At 45.7% G+C, this 22,534-nt stretch overlaps 2 protein-coding genes across 3 annotated transcripts in view; one reads left to right on the forward strand and one right to left on the reverse strand.

Moving 5' to 3' along the window:
• The window catches only part of LOC117607965 (protein gustavus), a 137,520-nt gene extending 132,538 nt beyond the window's left edge, over positions 1-4,982 (reverse strand). The window contains exon 1 of the mRNA XM_076693371.1: positions 4,833-4,982. Within this exon, the coding sequence (XP_076549486.1) occupies positions 4,833-4,857 (25 nt within the window). The 5' untranslated portion in view covers positions 4,858-4,982. The remainder of the gene's footprint in view (positions 1-4,832) is intronic.
• A 265-nt stretch (positions 4,983-5,247) lies between these two features.
• Positions 5,248-22,534, forward strand: part of LOC117607961 (transcription factor hamlet) — a 59,430-nt gene continuing 42,143 nt past the window's right edge. Inside the window, exon 1 of one of the 2 annotated variants that reach the window (XM_034332284.2) lies at positions 5,248-5,456. Coding sequence is in view for 1 of the 2 variants with exons in the window: in XM_034332280.2 (XP_034188171.1) it covers positions 12,418-12,454 (37 nt within the window). In the remaining variant the exon portion in view is untranslated. Of the gene's footprint in view, positions 5,457-11,714; positions 12,455-22,534 lie in introns of those variants that run through there. The other variant, XM_034332280.2, reaches the window with a different exon arrangement.

Raw genomic sequence — 22,534 nt, forward strand, 5'->3', positions numbered from 1 at the left:
CTTTTGCACCAATCGTACTCCCGGTATCCCTGCATCGAACTTGTCTCACGATGGAGGATTCTCCCAGATCTTCATTCTACCTGAGCAGATAAGTTACGACTTCTCTAGACGTACAAGTTACTCGTAGAAAGAAAGAAAATAAGTCGTAAGGCTTGATGAAATGCAACCGCGATAAGTGTTAAAGCTAATGAGACTAATACATCAAAACTGTCTAACTGATACTCGAATGATATACGAGCGAACCGTAAGTACCCTGGTGCATTGGTCCATGTATGGTCTGGTCAGGGAACGTTAAATATAAACGTGGCAAAAACGTGTCACGTGGAACGATCGCTCATTTCACCAGGAAGACTCTGTCCACGGTTATCCATTCCCATTCAACGTAACGAATAATTATTCCACATAGATTATAACCTGCTATCAAACAAATAAGAAGAATAAATTCTCGCAGAAATATCGCGACCAAGCTCTTGTGTTACACACTGTAAATGTCAGCGTCGTTCCCCTTTTCATATGTGCAAAACAACAGCGAAACAGAATTTCCAGAAATAATTGGAGAATACGCTCGATTGCGAGACTTCCGGTGGAAAGATGAAAGAACCGTTTGATCCAAACACACGGCAGCTACGTATTTAGTGAAACGCAACCTTTCCCAGTGGGTGGTCACATTCGTCGATGCGTTTTCCCAGGGTTGCAACACGGCCCACGCTCCAGAGAACAGTTCTCTTTCCCTCCGTCTCCGTCTTTCCCTCGTCGACGACGACGACGACGACGACGTCATCATCGTCGTCGTCGTCGTCGTCTCTCGGAGCATAGGGTGGTATTGAGGATGAGGTGGGATGGAAGACGAGGTGCGCGCGGCTCCTCCTCGGAGGATCAATAGAGACAGGGAGACGAGACCTCTTTCCCTCCCTTCCGCGCCTCCTCTTGCTCTCTCGCGTCTCTGCTCTCATCCCTCCATAGCAGCAGCACCCTCGAGAACAACCCCTCCCGCTTCTCTCTGCAGCAGCGTCTCGACATCCCGCTATCCTCCGCCTCTTCCCTTGCTTTGGTGAACCATCCACCCTGGTCTGGCATCGCGCTGCCATGCCGATGCCGAACACCCCACGATGAAAGAGGATAACGCGAAAAATGGAGGATGAGTACCTCCCTCCTGGAAACCGGCCTTTCGCCGGCTTCCGTGATACAGCTACCAGTTTCGCATTGTTTCGAGCTTGGAAAAGGGAATCGTTGTCGACCATTCTACCTCCACCGATGGAGTTGGATTTTTAATCCTTTCGATGCTCGTTTAAACAAAAGAACGTGATAGTAAAAGGACTGTTTCCCATTTACTATAATATAAATAATACGATATACGGACTGTGCAGCAAAAGGGTTAAATAAAGAAGGACGTTTTCAAGAAGAATCGTTAGCTCTTAGGTAGGTACACCCTTTGCCGTAAAAACAGGTCGAATTTATTCGACTGGCCTTTAATATTCACAAAGTTAAGCGGCACTCTGTCCAGGACTAAGGAAAAATGACCGAATAAAAAAAAAAGGGGAGGGAGGTAAGGGAAGGAAAAATAAAAACGTTGCCGCTTTCAGAAAGCTTCATAGAGTCCAAGGAAAAATGCGAAGGAGTAGGCTTAATGTTGCGTGGCCGGGATGTAAGGGGTTTTGGCTGGGTCGGACAAGAGACGGGGGATGAAAGGAAGGGATGAAGAAGGACAGGGCGGAGAAAGGCAGGAGTCGCGGAGGCTTGTGGGTAATGTTGCGTGATGAGACGCCTCGCGGATTCATCGAGGAGAGGAGAAGCGTAAAAGGGGAAAGAGGGAAAGAGATGGAAAGACAGAAAATGCAGAAGCTGGCTCTGCTCTAATTCTAAAGAGCACTCTCGTCGGACTCTCCTCCCCCTTGTTTTCCCTCCGTTCTTCTCCTTCTTCACCGTTTTTGTCGTTCTCTCCTCTTTTTCAATCCTGCTCGGAACAGGCTTCTGCAACGCGACGAAAATCCAAGCAGGCAGGCCACCGGTAGCCGTGTCATGGGGATGAAAAACGCATTTTCTTCCTTCTTTTTTCATTCATCTCATCTATCCCTCTCCACTTCAACGCGATTTCTCCTTCTACATCTTCTTTCTCCTTGTTTAGACGCCACGCCGATGGAATCACAGGGGGAAAATGATTCCACGCGATTTCGCGAGCTTTTGTTTGACGAGCTTTTAATGCCCGTACGCCACACCGTTCCTACGTATTACCGCGAGGGAAAAACTTTATCGAGATGAAAGCCGTGCAGCATTTGATTCGTAGTTACCGTGCTTCTAAGAAAATTGCCATCGCGATGAAACGAATGAACTAGGAAGAAATTTTTCTTCGACTGCAATCGAAGAATAATTGAAAAGATAGGTTTTAGACTGAGCTCTCCCAAAACCTACTTGCAATATACTTGTATACCATCTCTAATTATAGGTGTTTGCTCGTGACTGGCAGACTTGTTGGTGCCTTTCAAGCGTAGGAGGCAAGCAAGCAGGCAGGCAGGATCTAGAGGGTTGGTTGGTTGGGTGGGCTACCTCGGCTGTGATTAATTTGAATCAGCAAATGCCTTCGAGGGTTTACACTGACTGAACTGAAGGCACTGCCATGCCAGTAATATGCTACGGTCGAGAAGCTGAGTCGAAAGAGAAGGAGGAGGAAGGCGGAACGGAACGGAACGGAACGGAACGAGGGAGGATATGGCGGTAGAAGGGAAGTCTATGGATATGTTCACAAGGGAAGGAAACATCCCCCGCACAAACCGCAACGAAAAGCCAACGGCAGCCACGAAACAACCCCCTTGCTGCCTCTCCTCGGGGACGATGCATGTACGTACACAAGGGAACAGAGAAACAGAGGGCCTGCCTCGAAGAGTGGGAGACGATTCAGGATGAAGCAGAGGGATGATGATGATGAACGGAAAGGGAGAGGAAGAAGGAAGAAGGTGAAGACAGAACAGGAGCAGAAGCACGAAGGGTGGAAGACCGTTTTAAATCACTGTTCGCTCTCTCTCTCCTTATCAAATCCTGCTCCACCAACACAATCAACCACGCGGGGTAACAACCCCCTAATGTTACGACAACGACAAACCAATTCCGCTTTCTACGCTCTGAGTATAAATCTGAATTATACTAGCTTCCTGCAGCATCGTGAAACATTGCTTACCAACGAGGAGGAAACTGTCCTGCACGAATTTCGTGAGTTGTAAATGGTTTTCTTGAAAGCAATGAAAGCTCCACCCTCGAGAATATATTTTACGATCACCAAAGGCACGTCGGAATGAAAATGACTGTCGAGCGGAATCTTGTTTTGAAAACACCATCGGCTGTAATTCGAGAGGTTCATTTTTATTATTCAACGTGGACAGTGTTCGTGGAACAAGGCCGGTCATTGATGAATTTATTACCTTCGAAAGTTATCACGATCGAAAACTGAGAAATGTTGATGCGAAGAATTTACGTAAACGAATTTATCGAGCGTTACTCTTGTTTGTTAGCGACGGATCGAAAGTGTGGAGAAAAAAAAGAAGTGGAAATCCAGTGAAATGTGTAAAACGGTGTACGGGAAAATTTCTCTCGGTTATGAAGAAAAAGAATTGGAAACATATTAACGATGACGACTGGGGCTCGCGTTAAACTGGAACGCGAAGCAAGGTTTGACACGAAATTCTTTTTTCTCTTCTTCGCGAGCTTCGAAAGCTCTGCCAGGGCAGCAGTCGACAAATTGAAAAAGATAAAATCAAGCTTGCGCTTAAAAAATTCCTTCAAACAATTTCTTCGATATTACATCACAATCTCGTACATCTTATTGAACATCAAAATACTTAATTTTAAATTTTAAATTTCTTATCAATTATTTTTCAAACAATTGTTTTGATTTTCAATCGCGAAGCATGTAAGAAGAGGTACGTACATCCTTTTCAAATGATAAGCGTGACGATCCATGGTAAATAACAAACATAGTGTTTACGAAAGTGAACATGACAAATATAAGAGTAAACATTTCGAGGAAATAATAAACGGGCATGGATTCGTCCCTGGTGGAGCAAGGGTGTCGGCAGACCCAGTGCGGCTCGAATGTACCCCCCTTGGGCTTCCAATTACTCGCGTTTAGTTGCGTTTTTCCGCTCGAATGCCCTCTCTATGATACACTCGCACACTCGACCCGCGCTTGGCTTTTAGTTACCCAAACCCACTTACCAACACGCGTGTACGCTCTCGTACACCTGATCCGCGTCTATGTGTGTGCCCGCGGTCGGAATCGCACACACATGGACGAGGAGGAATACGCGAACGTCTGTACGAGCCTGGTAATATGACAAGGGGTAACGATTGACTGAGTACCACGCCAAGGATTACCAATCAAATTCTCGCTACAAAGCTCTCTCGAGCTTCGACTAACCTTTAACCCTAACTAGCGAGCCGGCAGACTGAAACTGTTCTGATATTACCTTTCCGTATCCCGTAAATGTATATCATTTATCATATTGACCCTCGCGAAGGGCCTCTTTGTTAAGAAAATATATTAAATCTTAAAATCTTATATATACAATCGCGAATAGAATATAACTGTCGACTTTGTTATTGTTGACGCGCCATTGAATGATACGAGATTAATCATCTGGTGGATCGATCGCGATTGATGGCGCAGCGATAACATAACCTCACATTTATGATAATAATCGATAAATATTTTGTCTATTATTAGAGAATTGAGAATGGAATAATTGTAAACGTTGATATGTTTGACGTAACGTAAGGTTACGTAATGGAAATGAAAGTGATGAAGGTGAAAAACGCACGTGCCAAGATATAGAATTGTTTACCTTCATCCGAAGTATCGTCAGACATTGATGATTATTCAAAGTAGTTTTCTTCTAAATTGTTTCCTTGCTTCGTTTATGCGACACGGGGAAGGGTTACACTGCACTAAGAAAATAGAATTTATCACACGCTTGTAGAAGATTACCGCGTAAATATTGGGAGTGACGTTAACAGAAGATCGAGGTAGCTACTACGCGAGTCAATGCGACTATCATTTCAAATTGGAATTATTTACTTTTCTTTATATTTGATTACTTTGATTACTTTAATTACTATTTAAAAAAATCACGAAATTTATTTAATATACGTATATTATAATACATATAATAAATAAAATTTTGTCATTTATTTTGTAGCCATTTTTAACACCGATTTTTATTCACGTAGTGTTCTTTGCGCGGTAAGACAATTGCAAAGCAATCGCACGTGTGACAAAAAATTATCGTACCCAGTCGGTGATTTTATTACGTTCTGTCATTTGTAGTGTGAAATGTTTTACTCTTACCCGATAATTAGTGTTAATGAATCCTCCTGTGTCGCGATTTTCATGGGAACAAGCGGAAACAATCGAGGTGGAGGAACATGGCGCGTGGGCAGTTGCAGGCAGCCTTCGTTCATCGTGTAAGGTAGGGTTATGACATTTATCAGACACGTATTTCTTTGTGCTGAATGATACGTTTTGTCGTGGACCAAGGCAAAATTTATTTCCGTCTGTCGACCAGTTGCATTCGTAGGCAGATGTAAACCGAAACGTGTGTAAAAATCGATGATACGGTGACATATGTTGATTCTACGCCGTAAGCTATTAGAGATTTCAGACAAGGAAATAAATCTCTGGTCCACGGTCCACCGTTCCGATAGTTGGAACGTTATTTAATTTCTGTTACGCAATTTTAAATAAATCTTTACATTGCTCACGATTATACGAGCTGCCATGCGATATTATGAAAATAATGTTCAGACGATAAATACATAATTCTGCTTGCCATCCAGTCTCGTAATAATATAATAACGAAATATATTGTCTTGACCTGGAACACAGAAGTCACGCCATGTTTCTATGTCCACCATCTTATTGAACGCGCATAATTTCTGCGGTTAAAATAACTGAAAACCTTGTCGTTTCGTGTCATGTAACATAACTATCTTTTCTTTTAACACACAATCCCTTTAAAAACCAACAGGAAGTATCGCATCTTGCTTTAGATCGAAAACTTTATCGCTTTGATCACCCTTGTTTCGTTCGCAATGGAAACTTATTATGTTATAAAGCTCGTCTCGTTAATCATTCCGATTTAGTTTAGTACAGCTATTCAGGGACTGTAGGTCGCGTAATCATCGTGGAAATTTATAATTTACGGCTGCGTTTAACGAAAGAATTTTTCTAACGAGCTACCGTAGGTAAATGTGTATAAATAAAATCGCGACACTCACGTTAGATTAACGTTGGAATACGATGCAATTACGCGGGCAAGACACTGGTCGGGTGTGGCAAGTGCGGTCGTTTCGCGATTTCGCGGACGTTGGTTCAAGGATCCGGGATAACGAGTTAATTTAAATACGAAACATCAAAAGCTTTTAATCTTTGCACGGGCTTGGCCAAGCCTGCCAGGCAACCTACTTTTTTTGCCGCTGATACACGCCACCCTCATTCATATACATTGTAACGTGAATATCCAACGCGTATATCTGCGCGATTATTGAACAATCAGATATGTTAACGACAGAATGAAAACGGTACTTAATTCGCTAGAGATGACGAAGGGAAAGACGAAGGAAATCATAGACCGATTCTTCCTGATATTTTCACTCGTATTCTCCTTCGAGAACTTTAAATCGTTCCTTCTGCTTCGTGCTCGTTTTTCCGTATGTAAGGATGGTAAAAAATAGGTGAATTCATGGTTACTTCGATAAACGAGGTTTTAATTGATCTAAGAATTTTAATAAAAATCTATAATAATTGCAAGCCTAGTAGCGAAGAGGGGGGACATTTTTAGGATGGACACGCGTTTCATAAAGAAATTTTGTAAACTCGAGGAAAGTATGCAAGGCGATCGAAAACATTTATGATATATATATTTTTTCTTTTTCTTGCGGTCTGAGAAAGCGATAGAGGGTCTGTCGTACAGGTCAGTTCGCATGTCTCGACGAGGCGGTCTCCGTGGTCACATCAGTCTCCGAGCATGCGAGGGCCCTCGAGCTAAATCCCCGTAATATACACACAGGGGCACCGTCGAGGTACTATCGCGGCATTATACAGACATACCTATATCCCAGTCCGATGACTGCTGATATGACATGCGACCGTCTTAGATATAGGCTGCACGACATGCCTCCTTCTCTTTCTACCTCCATCACAATTTTCTCCCACTTTATTCGCAACCCTTCCCCTTTCTTTCTCACCCTCTCGTGATGCCCGCCATCGGCTATGGAAAACCCTCGACTCGAACGATGCTTAAATCTCGCGATGCATCAATTAATATCGTTAATATTATTTTTCACTACTACGTTCGCGGCGTTTGAATTCCAACGAGCACGTTATTCGAACATAGCGACGGTCTTGTTCGTATCTTCGGGAATAAAAATTGCATCGTGGTTACCTTGCTTTCTCAGCAATAATTGCAAGCCGCTTTGACGCGGGTAAACGCGGTTCAATTCGTCTTGCTCGGTATGCTATCCCTCTTACGATCTGCACAGCTATGCGTCACGCACTCGAATAGAGAGAAAAAAGAAAATGAGAAAGAAGTTACATAGCCCGCGGTACTTGGACTTCTATGTTAATGGATGTTAAGAGTAAAAGCTCATTCTTCTTATTCAAAGATACTTTTTAGATAATCGCGCATACACGCATGAGGAGCATTATTTCATAATCTACCGCCGCTGCAATGCCCTCGGTCAACTAATAATGCATCGCGAAATTACAAGTCTCGAATCGATGCCAGAGATCTCGCGGTTTAAAACGTTCGCGTAATTGAAAAACACGTCGCTTGGCATGATAGTTGGAGAGCAAAGAGAAAGAGAGAGAGGGAGAGAGAGAGAGAGAGAATAGAAATTCGCGCGATGAATATGGAGAGGCGGGCGATAAAACTTTTAAGCACAAGACCGATGGACAAGCATTTGGGAGTTTCATGCTTCCGCGAAGTCGTACGGGGGCGGTAAAAGGGGCGGATGTAAGAGCCCCTGTAAACCTCCTTCTCTACAATCTTCGTCAGGTAATGTCTCAAGCGATATCGATTAGCGACGAAAGAAAAAGACGATTCGTTGAAAAAAGCTCTGTAGTATTTTCTCTTCGAGTTGAAACTTTTCACGCCCGGCAATTTCCAAGTTTCGTAACTTTTAATCGTTCTTTCGATCTACCGAGAGCTGTACAAACATCTTGGTCCGTAATTTCCTTGTAGTCGACCCATAGTCGAAATACAAATTCATGTCGCTCCGCTTATTAGTCAACTTCGTCTCTAGTTTCATAATCATTTCAGTCGGACAGGATCACGAGTTGAAGAGAGTAATTTAAATTTTAATTGGCGGTGGCACGAAAGGAGAATTTATAGAACGATTTAGGAAGAAGCGTTTTAACGCGTCATAACGATGGAAAAAACTGGAAGATCGTTAATTACAGTGGTAAAGAGGGTGTGGGGGTGGTCGCGTACAAGAAGTCGAGTCCACAAGCCGAAGAGTAACCGAACGCCCGTTCCTTGTGGATCGATAAGGGTGGTAGGGCGGATTGGCCTTTTAGCTAAGGGTCGAGAAGGAAGGCGAGTGGTTTTTATAGCTAGCAAAAGGACAGGGAGGGTCCTGGGTATCCTCGGCTGCCTTACTCGACCAGAGTATCCCTAATATACGTCATCCGTTAGCGGCACTTTCCTATACCTCTCTACCCCCCGTAAGCGATCTCTCCTTTCGTTCAGAAGTGGCCAAATCTACTTCCTCCTTCTCTTTATAGATTTCGAGATCTCAAGTAGCCTTGTACAACTACCCTAGAGATTGGTCTTCGAGCCCTTCGCTTTACCTTTCCCTAGCATCCTGCGTTAACTGACACATATTTCTATCCGTTTACGTCCAATAACACCGAAACGATTCAGTTTTCGATCGGAAATTCCTACCGGTCAGGCGATAAATAAGTATGCTTCGGGTAAATTCGTCTGTTTACGTACGTAGGGTGGAATAAACAGAGGTTAAGCTTGTCGAGAGTGAAATTAATTGGAGATTAATTTGAATAGACGGAGCAGCAGGGAGGTCGGTATAACTAGTTTACGAAAAGGTTCGATCAAAATTCGCTTGGAAATATCATTGTCGTGATAATTACGCGCGACATGTTTAGGGAACGAGATTGCTCAAAGCAACTGTTGCGCTCCGGTTCAAATATGTCCGTGCAAAAAGTTCGCCTCTGTTTGCACGACACTCTTGACAGGCACGTATTCAATTTTCGCAGAGAAGCTGGATACGTACGCATACATGTACTTTACCTACCTTTTCACCCTCTCCGTTTGACCGTCGCCAACACCTGGCCCGTGTTAGCGAGCGTAACGCAACGTGAACCGGCTCACACACGCGCCTGAATCCGCGCACGAAATACTATATCCGTTTAAACATGAACAACGTCTTACGAAGTCGTGTATAACCTACCCGCTGCTCTCGCCTCTCGGTTCGCGCTTTTATGCGGCTGCAGACGCGGGTGGAGCACGTGCAGTAAGAAACAAAGAAAGTCTCGCGGATGAAGGTGGCGGTTATTGGAGGAGGAAAGCGAGAGATGAGGCAAAAGTCGGAGAGAAAGGTTGCAGGATGGCGATTCGAAGCGGAGAACGAAGCGAGGAAAAGGAACCTGGGGTCGGATGAAACTATGCGAAACAGTTCTCGCTGGTTGTGCGAGAAACGAGAACTGAAAGTTGGAATAAGGAACGAAAGAAAAAGAATTTCTACGTGTTTGTTAACGCTTTTCTCGCAGAGTATCGAACTGAAATCAGTTTTTAACAAAAACGATTACTCCACGATGTTTTACGATTCTCGGGGATGAAAATAAACGTTGGCCCGTATTGTCGAGCTGCGGCTAGTGATATTTCTGCACTCACGCGTCGTGCATTACGAGCGATTCGAAACCCAAGATCCTCTGGTCGAACCGTCGCTAATAAGCGAATCACGCGAGACGCACGTAGTTCTCATTAAAATAATGGCTACCTGCAATCTGTCCACCTCATAGGCATTTCTAACGAAACGTTGAAAAAATCGAAAATAGTGATATAATTCCGATACTTTACGGATTTCTCGATAAATCTTGGGAAAAGAAAAAGCGTCGCGAGGGAAAAAAGTGTCACCCCTTTGGTAAACGAGGCGTTACGAGGGAGAAGTACGGGGGACGATGAGAATAAAATTAAAAAAAAAAAAGAGAAAATTCTTGAGTCGCGCTTTCAGTGAACTGCTTTTTCTTTCATCGCGCGTGCCACGTTTTCACGTAGGTAGCGCGCGTACCGATGGAAACACGCGTGAAAAAGAGCGAAGAGGTGCCGGCGATGCCGGCTTCGAAAGGGCAAAGAAGAAGCAGGGCGGAGCTGCGCTCGGAAGGGTGCGCGGGCGCGTTTCACGACGAACCACCGTCCGTGGGGTCGGAGGTCGCGTTCAGGTGCGACGAAGATGGAGAAGAGGGGCGCCTAGTCGAGCGAGAACGCAGCCAGAAATGCAAAGTCGAAGTGTCGGTGCGAAGCGAGTTGCCAGCCAAGCCTCGAAGTCGACGCGCCTCGTCTCCGCTGGCATTCCCTCCGCCCGATTTACATCTTTCCGCAAAACGCGTCGCGAGCTGATCCGTCACACGATCCACGGCATCAAACGGGACTCATCGTCCCGCGTAATCGATCGAACAAAGGGTGGATCGATCGATCTTCGCGCAACAGTGTTCGCGTCGCTGAAAGTGTAACTTCCGTCGCGTCGCGTCGCGTCGCGTCGCGTCGATTCGGCGCCACTCGTCGCCACGTGTTTCCGGCAACGTGGTTCGTAAACCCTTCCACAGTTCCGATCAGTTTCGGGGATGTCAAAACCGAGAGTATCGCGGCTTGAAAGTTGAACTTGAGCAAGGGGCGAGACATAACCAAATTATCAGACAAGAATGTTTATAATCAGTGCACACGTTGGATACTTCGTATCGAGCCGGTACAGACTACACGTCAGCAACATGCAGCGATAACGACTCGGCACATAGGGACAGAGTGGTGAATTAGTGATCAGCAACGTCAGCGAAAGGGATCGAACCCGTTGAACACCTGTTTCCTTACCAAGACATCGTCAAGAACGACCCACACAACGTGGACAGACACAGCATCCTTTAAGAGAGATCTTGGAACTTTATAGTAACAGGCGTCAAAGTTCAAGTTTCCAGGCGAACGCAACCCTAAACGCAGCATCCGATAACTCGTCCGAGGAGCGGGGAACGCGAGCCTCCAAGATGCTTAAAACCTTACAAAGGACACATTACAAGAGTTATCGAAAAAGTAGCACCGTCGGGCACGAATTCTTCGAATCGTCCATAAACACTGATAAACCGAACCGTATACAAACTACATCAACATATGCTACGTGTCCAAAAGTCAGCTTGGGAGGTCCAGCCTCGTTGGTCCCTCGATCTCCAACGGTCTGTCAACGAATCTCTACAAAGTTTCTCTCTATCTGAAGCTGAAAGATCATCGAAAATCAAGTGTCATCTTATCCGAAGGTGATTGATAATTGGAGTTGGCGTAACCCTCAGCGAGACGGAGTTTCCGATAGGAGAGAAACCCGGGAAGGAAGAAAACGAGAGGTTGCGCTCTCGTAGGAAAAGAGGAACGCGTTGGAGAGACAGCGGCTGATCATTGGTGGACAGCAGAGGCTTGGTGGTGGGGAACCGAGCAGGTCGACTCGGCAGGTGGGGAAGGCCAGGCCAGGAGGCAGAAGGCGGAGGTGGAGGCGAAGTAGACGTGGTGGTAGTGTTCGTAGTAGTAGTAACACGAAGAGGAGAAAGAGGCAGAAAGAAGGGGGTGGAAGAAGCGGTGGTGTAACGGCGCGGCGGCAGAGTTAGCAGTGGAGCAAAGAGCGTGACAGGGAAGGAGGAAGAAGCGAGAAGGGTGAGAAAGGAGGGTGAAGGAAGAGAGAAAAAGAGATTGGAGGGAGTGGAAGAGGAGGAGAGGTGGTGGAGGAGGAGGAGACAGGAGAAGCGGAGGACAGGAGAAGCCTCCACTGTCGGAGGACAGATCCCAACGCACGTCAGGATCCCAGTCGAACGGACTGCCGTCGGATCACTGAGGATATCCGGTGTACCGGAAACCGCGCGCCGGAATGGACTCTTTGTGCACCCTCCACAGTGTCCGGCTCGAGGCAACATCGTCACCCGTCCGTTTCGGACCATCCTCCGTCTGATCGAAGAGGGATCAAAGAGGACCCAGCCAGAAAAGGAGGAGAATTGTGCTTTATCGAACTGTTCTTTATCGAAAGGGGCTACGGAGTGGGATAGACTGAAATAATCGACAGGATAATCTGCGATCGTGCATAAACTCGCATGGCTCGGAGGACTGTCAGGGTTCTTACAATTAGTGTTTTGTTTACGAATCTGCCACCCGCCGTGCAGCGATGAGATCCAAGCCGGTGGCTAGAAGATTGGCACAGGGTGAGTAAGCTATCCCTTGTGGAGAGTGTACGATTGTAAATAATTTCGGGGTTGGATCTATGTCTTTTCGTATGGGGACCACTACTGACACGATCTGTGATTGCTAATTTCTTCATTAAATTTTATATAATTCGAAGAATTACTCGCGTGCCTATGATTCAATATTTCCAACAATGTAAATACTTGAAGTATTATAATAGTAGAAAATTCTAACGACGAAACGAATGATATTTCGCCGAACAAATGGATACGATTTAGCATAAATGGTAAAAACACTTCGAAAAGGGAGGCTATTTCGTCGCACTCTAGAAACGGCCGTATTAAAACGCAAGACATTACGAGCTTTTCCGCGGAACTTACTCGACGAGGCTATAAAAGCATACCGCGGCATGAGACTATATAAAACTAATTTTCAAGATTGCCGTTTCGAAACGAGCTTTTGTCTTTCCTATTCGCGATCCCGTGATACCTGCCGTCAGTAATTCGACAAGCTTTATTTTTACCAAACTGATTGCGTGACCAGCTCGTTCAATTTCCATTCGCTATTGCTAGGTTTCAGCAGGTAAAAAAAAAAGAAACTTATAAATTGGAGTTTTTTTTCAAAATAATTATCTTATTCGACATGGCTGAAATCGTATATTTAACCAAGTTGAAGCGAGTCTGCTTGAGACGTTTCGGAATGAAGCATCGAAGGAAATTTAACGACGTTGCTCGTTATCGCTTGTAAAAATTCAATTGGACACAGCCGCATAATCATTGCGGTATGCTTCTGATAACATTGTTACGTATGTACCCTGAACGTGTCATCGTTTCTGATATCGTTTCTGTCGTCCGAACGACACCGGTGAACACTAGTAGGCGGTTCTCGCGCTGGCGCACTCGCAACGTCGATATCATTTCTTCTTTTTCCGTATTGTCTAGTCACTCTGCTCGTCCTCCGCCTCCACCTTCTCGGTTATCTGTTTTCAAAAGTCCCGCCCATTCGCCGGTGTCACCATGTTTCTCGTACCTTGGTTCCTCGCAGACAGCTTTCTCAGAGTTGTAAAGTGCGTTCGCAGAAATTTTTTAATCGTCAACTCGTCTACGTTTTCAATAGTTCTCGGACGGTCAAAGAACCATTTGCCCGACAAGAACGTGGATCGATCTCCCTTTGTTTGCCGGTTAACAATGAGGCATCGCTCGGTAGACAAAAGATTGGCCCGTACAGCGAGCCAACGTTAATTTATTGTTATATTCTGAATGGCGGTGCGCGGTTAACTTTTTTACCGACGACGACTTTCGACCAGCCGAACCGATGAAGGACGGCTGCGCACGATCGGCCCGATGTCTCCCTCGAGTCACAATACTTTGACATCGATGGCTCACTTCAGCCTCGGGGACAAAGGGTGCAGGCATTCCCGTTTCGATAGTTGGCCTACATTTTCGAAACCCCTCTTCACGATTTCATGAATACCAATTTGATGAAAAAGTTTCATAAACAATCGACGTTTTGTAACGGGGAAATGCTTTCAGATAATTTCGATCGTACAATGTAGAAGGTATTTGTCAGGGGGCGAGTTACACGGGGGATGATTTATATCGTGTTCGCGATTTATAATAAAGCTCGCTTCCCACGGTCTGCCACGCACCGACGACAGCAGCCACTTTCAAGGGATTCAGTAATCTGTAAGACAAAATCCGTTAACGCTTGACTCACGGAGTCGGCGAAACAATAGACCATCCATCCACCAACTTACCCTCCTGTTTCGTTCTGAAGGGACTCTGTGACGAGACACGGAGGGAAAGAGGTGAAAAAGGAAGGAGGGACGTGCCAGGACTATATACGTTATTTTTTCAATTGCGGTATTAAAGTTTAAACTGAAAAATGTAAAAGGAGGATCTGTTTTACCGTTACCCATTCAATGTGAAATCTAGGGTCTAGTATTATATCAGTTTCTACGATCCGTCAGGCGTAGTTGAATCGAATCAGCCTCAAGTTCTCGAAAGCATTGTGCTAGTAAAGAGACAGGAAATTTTTGAAACTGATAGGAAGTAGAAAGAGAGAAGAGGGGTCGATCACGGGGAAACCACAGGAATAATCGCGGAATCCAGCTACCACGCGTTTCAAAGACGCATCATCCCATTGAGGGGTTGCGTCTAGCCGCGGCACCGGAAGTCGTATCCGAGAGGAGACAAAGCCAAAGAAACATACGAGCAGAGTGGCGTGCGGGGGATGAAGGGCCAAGGGAGACAGAGAGGTTCTGTTTCATCGCTGCTTTTGTCTCGCATCCTGAGAGAACACGATTGAATAAGGAGTATGAATAGATCGGATGATCCTAAGGTAGGTCAGTCCATTCTCGTTTTGCGGGAGACTCCTGCTACCTCCGATCCCACCTCCTCTTCTTCTTCTTCTTCTTCTCCTTCTTTTACCTTTTACGGTGCTTCCACCCCCGGACAGTCTCAATTAAAAGCATCTTCCCTCTCGGGAATAATAAAATTCCCTCCTTTACCTTACTATGGAATCCTTGAAAATTTCCGGTCTGTCGTCGAACCACTTGGGGGATGAATTTAAGAACGTTTAAGCATCGGATTTCTCGAGTGACACAGTATTTCAATAATTTTCAGTGGCGTAGCCACGTTTTGCATAGGAACATGACATGTGCCGTAGTATGTTTGGAAGTCACGCGAACAGTTTCGAGGCGCTTTGAATTTTTCCTAACGAAGCCGACGCTTGTCGAGTAATGAAACGATCACTTGGTGCGACGGTGGTATTGACCGAGCGTTGCGAGTTAATTAGTCACGATATCGCGGTACTCCGTAAGGGATGGAAACGTGCTTGATGGATGATTTAAAGAAACGATAGAGAAAATCATCGAGTGTTTATCGTGACGTCATAGGACGGTAAATATCCCGCAGTTCGGTTATTGGACGACTGGACGTGATCGATTCTCTGTGCTGTATGAATTAAAATGCCAACAATACCCTCTCGAATAGCTGCACGCGGCCATGCAAATCCGATAACAGAAAGTACGAACAATCGTCTCCGCTCCTTCTTCGGTTTTCCTCTTCGCCCTTTTCTTCCAGCCTCCTGTTTCCCTCTACCCCGAGCCTCGACCAGCGCCATAATAATTCCGCAAGTCTTCCTTGACTCTTTTCTTGCCTGCTCTCGCCTCCTCTCGCCTCCGCCAATTAACGATAAGGTAGCCCTGTTTGTCATTTGTTTGCCGTTTCCGGCGGAATGCAATCAGGCCGGGCTGAAACAAACGCGGCCAATCAGCCGCGACGGACAAACGCATCGAGAGAACAACTAGATTCCTCTATATCGAACCACTCGCGATAATTCCGATAATTTATCGTTCGCTTATTGTTCCTCCACGAATTTTATCCTTCGCTCTCTTTTCTTCGAACAAACAGCTTAAGCTGCATCTTGGTTGACGAAACCGTAGTATTATACTTTAGGTGTGTTTCGATTGTCCTGCAGAAAGTAAACTGTAATGTTTGCGAAATGTTGGCAAAACAATCGAAACGCTAACGCGGTGGAAACCCCGATAAGTCATAATTTTTGGCTATATAATAAGAGATCGACGAGGTACAGTTTCAACAAACCTTCCCTCGAATTTGATCGCGTTCATGGCCGTTTAAAGCGAGAAAAAAAATGATCCTAAGGTGAATGTGATTTAGGCTTCGTGCGGTCGTCTGTTGCCGTCGAAAAGCACGCTCGAGCGATAAGCGGGCTGTAGCTGGCTATTGAACGATTAATCATCTAATTAGGCATTCATCGTGCCGGGCCGCTATCACGATTCCTTTCCATCGCATCGAAGCGATTGTTCCCTTGATAAATATCCGTTCCAACTTTTCCGTCGATTCGCGATCGTTCGACGCGTTACCTCGCTCTCGATTGGTCGACATCCAACGAGCAGTGAAATCACGAAGAGCTCGTGATCGCAAATCGACTGTTGGCCTCCTGCATCGAATCGCGAAGCGGATGGCTACTCGTGCCGCGCCTGAATACGGCTGACACGTCGCGCTACCGAGCTATACGATTGCCTCCATCTTACAGTCTACGTTTATTCGTCTCGATATTTCGAGCCTGTCTGAAAAGGAACCTTGTCGAATACACTGGTCTCGCTTCTATCAGGAATTTCTATCGGAACCTGTCAGATTTTTTGAATCAGGTTTCCTTTCGATTCACGAGTTATCAGCGACGCGTATTTTGTCAAAAGAAAGGGTTAACGAGTAAAGTTTTCTTGGAAGGTTCCCTTCCAAGTTGTAAATCAAGGATGAACATTGTCCGTTCGCGTCTACCCTCGGCTATTAGGATGGCCATTCTTCTGAAAAATGATGTACAAATTGACCGTTTAAAAATTCATCTTTATTTCGTCGGTTCTTGGTACTTGGACCGAGAAGAAACGCGCGTTGTAGCGATGAAATACCGTAACGGATGAGCATGCGTGTCCACGCATGGACTTTCGTACATTAAGAACCATCTTTGCTCTTTCAAACTTCTTCTTCTTCTTTCGTGGATTCGCGTAAACATTTAGCTCGCGAAAAAAAGCTTCAGTTCCTGTGAGTTTCATAATCTGAAATTTATGCAGGACGGCAGGGACATGCAACGCGAGAATCACAAAGATAAATCGACGGTACATTAATTAACGTCGAGGACACTGGACAAAGATGATATGAACGTACGTTTCAAGAAGCGAGTCCACGATCGAGCCACTTTCTCGAGGCGTTCGCGTGTCTAGGATTGTTTTACGAGACTCATTTCCCGCTACGTCATTTCACTACCACAGAAACAGCTCGGCTCCCGTCAACGTTACCATCACTTTTCGCTGGTCGGTTCGCGATCTCGGCTTCCATTGAACTGGGCCAGAATTCCGGGGATTTATAATCGATCTTAACGCCTCCCTGTGACTCGATGAAAAATTCACCACCGATAATACACACGTGTTCTCATGTAAATTCGTTGCTCACGTTGGTCACGTAACGTTCGATTATGCTTAAAGGTCAACAATTTTTATGGAAATTATTTCGTTATACCAAGTTGGTTAAATCGTAACAGTTTTCTTATTTTTCTAGAGAGAAAGAGAGAGGGAAGGGTAGTTGTAAACGCAGTATAATTTAGACGTAACATTCTTTTCGCTAGCGGATAGCTGTAACAACGTAGTAGCCAGCAGTCCTTTGATCAGATAAAAGTCTAATGAATCTGGTATTAAAGGGAATCGAATACTCGATAACGTCAAGCGCCACCCTCTCCCTCGTCCCTTGTTCCGTAACGTAATAACTTCCATTCTCATTTCCTTGGTGTCCAACGCGGACCTAAGATTTTCCTGATGACAATCGCCTTTCGACCATGTTACTACTCCGGCTCTCGTGCAGCCGCGAAACTGTCCCTACCCGAGGAGTACACACCGCGCTGGTCGCACGAACAACCGGCTACAGTCTGTCTCACAAGACGTACTTAATTGGAAAAAGGTGTTTCAAGACTGAGAAAGTTGATCTATCATAATTAGGAGACAGAAGTTGTTACTTGTGATATACACTGAATCTGGAATCAAAAGTTTCCTGCAATAAACTTGGAGACAGTTTTATAAATGTAAGCGCGGCGTACCGATGTAGGGTAAGAAAGGGTTGAATAAATGCGTAACAGAGTTTTATATGTACTTTGGATTCACATATTGTAGAATTCTACGCAGGAGATAAATTTTCACGGAAGCTATTGTAGGGTACACCGTTGTGAGACTGACTGTAGCTGTTAGTCGGACTGAGAAGTAGGTAGTCGATGTAGGAATGACACGAGCGGTTATCTCAGCGGCCACGCGATATTGTCATCAGGGGTGGGAGGGGATAAAAGTAGTTAGCTAAGAAGGGTTAGAGAGAAAAGAAAGAAAGAGTAGGATAGAATAAGGGGGTTAGTGGAAGGTAGCGAAGGAAAAAACGAAGGAGGAAGGAGAGGGAGAGAGGGGGAGAGGGCGCGATAAGATCATCTTACCACCCCCTGGCATAAGTCGACAGTGGCCTTTCCCTGCCCTGACCAACCCCCTCCGTGACTCGACGGAGACCATTTCAACGATAGCACACACAGCCTTGCACGGCCACCGCGTTATCTGGCACGCGAATTAGCTCTACAGATTTCCTTTTTTTTCCCGCCATCTACTCTCTCTTTCCTTTCTTTGCTCCTCACCCTGTTCCTATCTCGCTTTCCCTCGCAGCCGGGTTACCATTCCTTTTCGTGCCGTACGTCTCCCTCGCGCTGCCACTTCTGGTCGACAACGTTGCGACAACGTCGAAGGAGGAAAACCTCGTACACACGACACACGACACATCGTGCACGACCACCTCTAACCCACCCCTACGTCCCCGCGTTCTACCCTCCGGCACGTCTATCGCATTAGCGCGGTGCCACGTTGTTCCTGCACCACGTTGTACCGCATCGGCTACGAAATGCATGACGTGTGCGTAGGTATGTGAATTTTCATTGGAGCAACAGCGACGCATAATTTAGCATAAAACCAGCCTGGGATCGTAACGATTGCGGGCCAGCCGATTAAATTATCGCTTAGACCGCTACGTCGCGTCGCGCCGCGCCGCCCCTGTTAAAGGACGGAAAAACGTTTATCCCGGTTGCTCGCCTTCTTATGCAGATTGACAGCCGTCAGCCGAACAATGACGCACTGCTTTTTTGTCAAACAATTCTCAATCGTCGATAAATAATATGTAAATAAGCATCATTCGCAAAGAAACGATAGAGCTAGGACGAAATTGAAAATCCACCTACTCGATCGTTTCTATTCCGACTTCGAAGAGAAAGAAACGCGCGTTACGCGATTCTAGATCCTGTTTAGACAGGTTCGAAAGATTTATCGATCGAGACGCGGTTTTACGATCATTCTCGTCCGAAGGGTGTACAATAGTTGTGGCTGTGGCCGGTTGTTTGTGTATCACCAGGCCAGGCGCTCGAGTTTTACGATGGCCTGGAGATTTACGCGTGCGAAGAGGATGTCACGCTGCGTTTCGAGATCGACAGACCTTTTGGATTTGAAATCGATACGGTCGCTACGTCGACAAACATCGATAAGTCCTTTGCTTTTCTTTTTCCTTCAAATTTCTACATAATATCACTTCGCACCCTTCTTCGAGCGGTGCTTAACGTCACCGTACGTTCTGGCGATTCTCAGGCCACTTTTCCTGTAACCTGCTGCTTTTCCTTTTATCTTAAGTGTCCACGTATATTACCCCGGATTTCACAGAAAAGAGACGATGAAACGATGCTTTCCTAAAAGTTGGAATTCCTACGTAGACCTCTATCTATTTGAAGAAATATCTTCTTCTTATCGACGCGTCTCTTGTCTTTCGAGCGTTCACCCTCCCACGAGTTCGCACCCCGCAATATTTAAATCAGCGTACAGTGACAGAAGAAAGAACAAACACGTACACCAAGAAACATGTTGTCGTTTCGAGGCACGTACGGCTGTTGCGTCTATTTTGTCCTGGCGAAGGTACGTGCACGAGGGTAATGCTCCTCCGGCAAGGTGGATACGTATGCGGAGTGGAATTCAATTTTGTATCAGTATAGCTTTCGTTTCGACAAAGCCACGAATTCGTTGGCAACTCGATCTTCTATTCGAAACTCTAGAAACGTTAGTAATCTTCCTGGCTGGAAGAGATATTCAGCAGGTCTTTGGCGAGTAATGAACTTTACTCCTGAGAAAGTAGAGTGCTTATCGAGTAACTTGTACAAAAGGGCGGTTCATTATCTTCTTCGGTGGAGTTGGAGATGTCTTTCGGTCCCGAATGTCTTTCTAACCCTCCACACCACGCTTCTATTCTTCCCTGAATGGCGGTCTCCTTATCTTCACGAGAGATTCGCGGACCGTTCTTTCAATTGAATTCCGCTCTGGGAATCGTGATCACCCGCCTCTCGCAGCTTCACGTACACAAACGCGGGCGTGTTTCGCACAAACTCGTTTCAACCCCTTTGAACGTGTGCGTTTTCGCGTGAGACCGTTGCACGTACGTATTTCCTCGTCACGAACACACCCGCGTTTCTAGATTCCGCGTGTATTCGTGCGGTTCTGTCGTTTGTTCTACGCTTGGGAACGACCAATGCCGGGACAAAAACCCCACGGCTCGGAAGAGAAAGAAGGGTATACGGGAAGAGCGAAGAAGAGGTATAGAAAGGACACGAAAGAAGAAGAAGAAGAGCGAGGATCAGCTTGTGGCGCGAATCGGGTTTAGGACTGTGTCAAATGACACTGGCCAGGACACGATGGTCCTGGCAATCCTCCTACCATTACCGACACCCCCTTTCTTAGCCTTCTTTTTTTTTGGCGACTCATTCGAAGCACCGTGATGGGAGCGTGCGAGAGACTACGCGGAGGTCGTAGGTCGCGTGGGAATCAAGAGAGTACCCTGAACCGAAGGTTAAACAGCAAATTATACGGTCATCTCTTCCCTTTGGCTGATGAAATTTTTTATATTTCATCAAATTTCACGCGTTGCCAAGATGGCACGATGTATACAGACAAACTACTCGGACTGGTCTAATTTATCGTTTCACCCTACCAAAGTAAACTAGACTTAATAGCGCGGCTATCTTGGATAGAAGCAAGTGGACACGTGTGTCCTGGTTGGACATATGTAGAACATTACGTAATTGTAAACCTCGAAGGATGTGGGCGGGATCTTCTTGCAGAAGCAAGTAGCCGTGTCTCTGGCGTGTTTGGACGATCTGCCGGACAGAAGCCGACTAATCGAGCGGGACATCCGAGCAGATGTTGCCATCTTCCACGGGACAACTGTCCTCCGGATCCTTTCTGATTTTATCCGAGAATCGTTAGTTGTTTCCGGGATGCTGGCCGAAATTGGAAATTCTTCGAAACTCCAACGAATTCGATAAGGAACGTTAGAAAATGATGGAACTCTTTCATCCGGTGTAACAAATGTTAGATTAATTTGCGAGGGTCGTCATTCGAACGTCATCTTTTCAAGCTAGTCATTCATCGGGCGGGCATAGTTTCATATTATGTCACGCGACACTGTCAACTGTCAACGCATGGATGTAGGTGAATGGCACGAAGCGGGCGGACATGTGTGAAATTAGCTTAATCTTTCAGCTCGGATGACAATGGTTGATACAAGCGTGGTTCGTGTACGACACGTATCGTCCTGTGTGCAGGGTGACAAATCTCGCCCCATAGACACCCCTCTCGCTCCTCTCCCAGCTCTCTCTCCACCCCGTGTAAATATATTAGAGGATGATCCTTCCATTGGCGTCGACTGTCCTTCGTCAAAAGATGCTTCGATTTAATCAATCCCAAAAAGTTAACTAAAATTTAGAAATCTTAACAGGACATATCTTGATAATCAGTACACGAAGGATATCAATTATTCTTTGAAATGATTTGAAATATTAATGAATGTGGTTACATGGTATTTGACTGCTTTCGAAAGGACAAGAATGGAGTTTGTAGATCTTTACGATCGTGATTCTACGCCGTTGACAAACAGATATCGGTGGGGCCGTAATTTAACAATGAGCCAGCTGGCGCGTGCTACGGGGAAAGGTTGCGACCCCTAATGTAGTTATATAGTGTACTTTTCTACACGCACACAAACGTATCGATCACACAGGAACAGAGGAGCAAGCAGGATATTCACGGGGCGCGAACGACAATAAGCGGGGATGCCTCAGCCCTTTTGTCACGGTGGTTCTCGCGTCAATGCGCATTCAGTCTCTCGTCCATTTTATCATCCCTCTGTCTCGCCCTCTCTCCTGTTTCCTGCGTAAAACGTACACCGCAAGCCCCTCTTTATCCAGCTAATTGAATCGTTCGCGTTTTTTCGGGGGCGAACAATATGCTTTTCGAAATCAGGCCACGAGGCCCGTATCTCCCTTAGAAATCACCCTCTACGAATCGCGAGTTACGAATTGTTCAACATTCCTTCTTATACTACGCCGACGATCAAGAATTCTTTATTTCTTTAATACACGTACTCGTTATGCTCGTACACCACATTCGATTATGATTTATCGCGGAGTCACGGTATCGTCCTTCGAAGTCCGTTCGACGCAATGAATAATTGGCCCGTGGAATAATT

Source organism: Osmia lignaria, chromosome 3, assembly GCF_051020975.1.
Source record: "Osmia lignaria lignaria isolate PbOS001 chromosome 3, iyOsmLign1, whole genome shotgun sequence".
NCBI classification, from domain to species: Eukaryota; Metazoa; Arthropoda; class Insecta; order Hymenoptera; family Megachilidae; genus Osmia; species Osmia lignaria.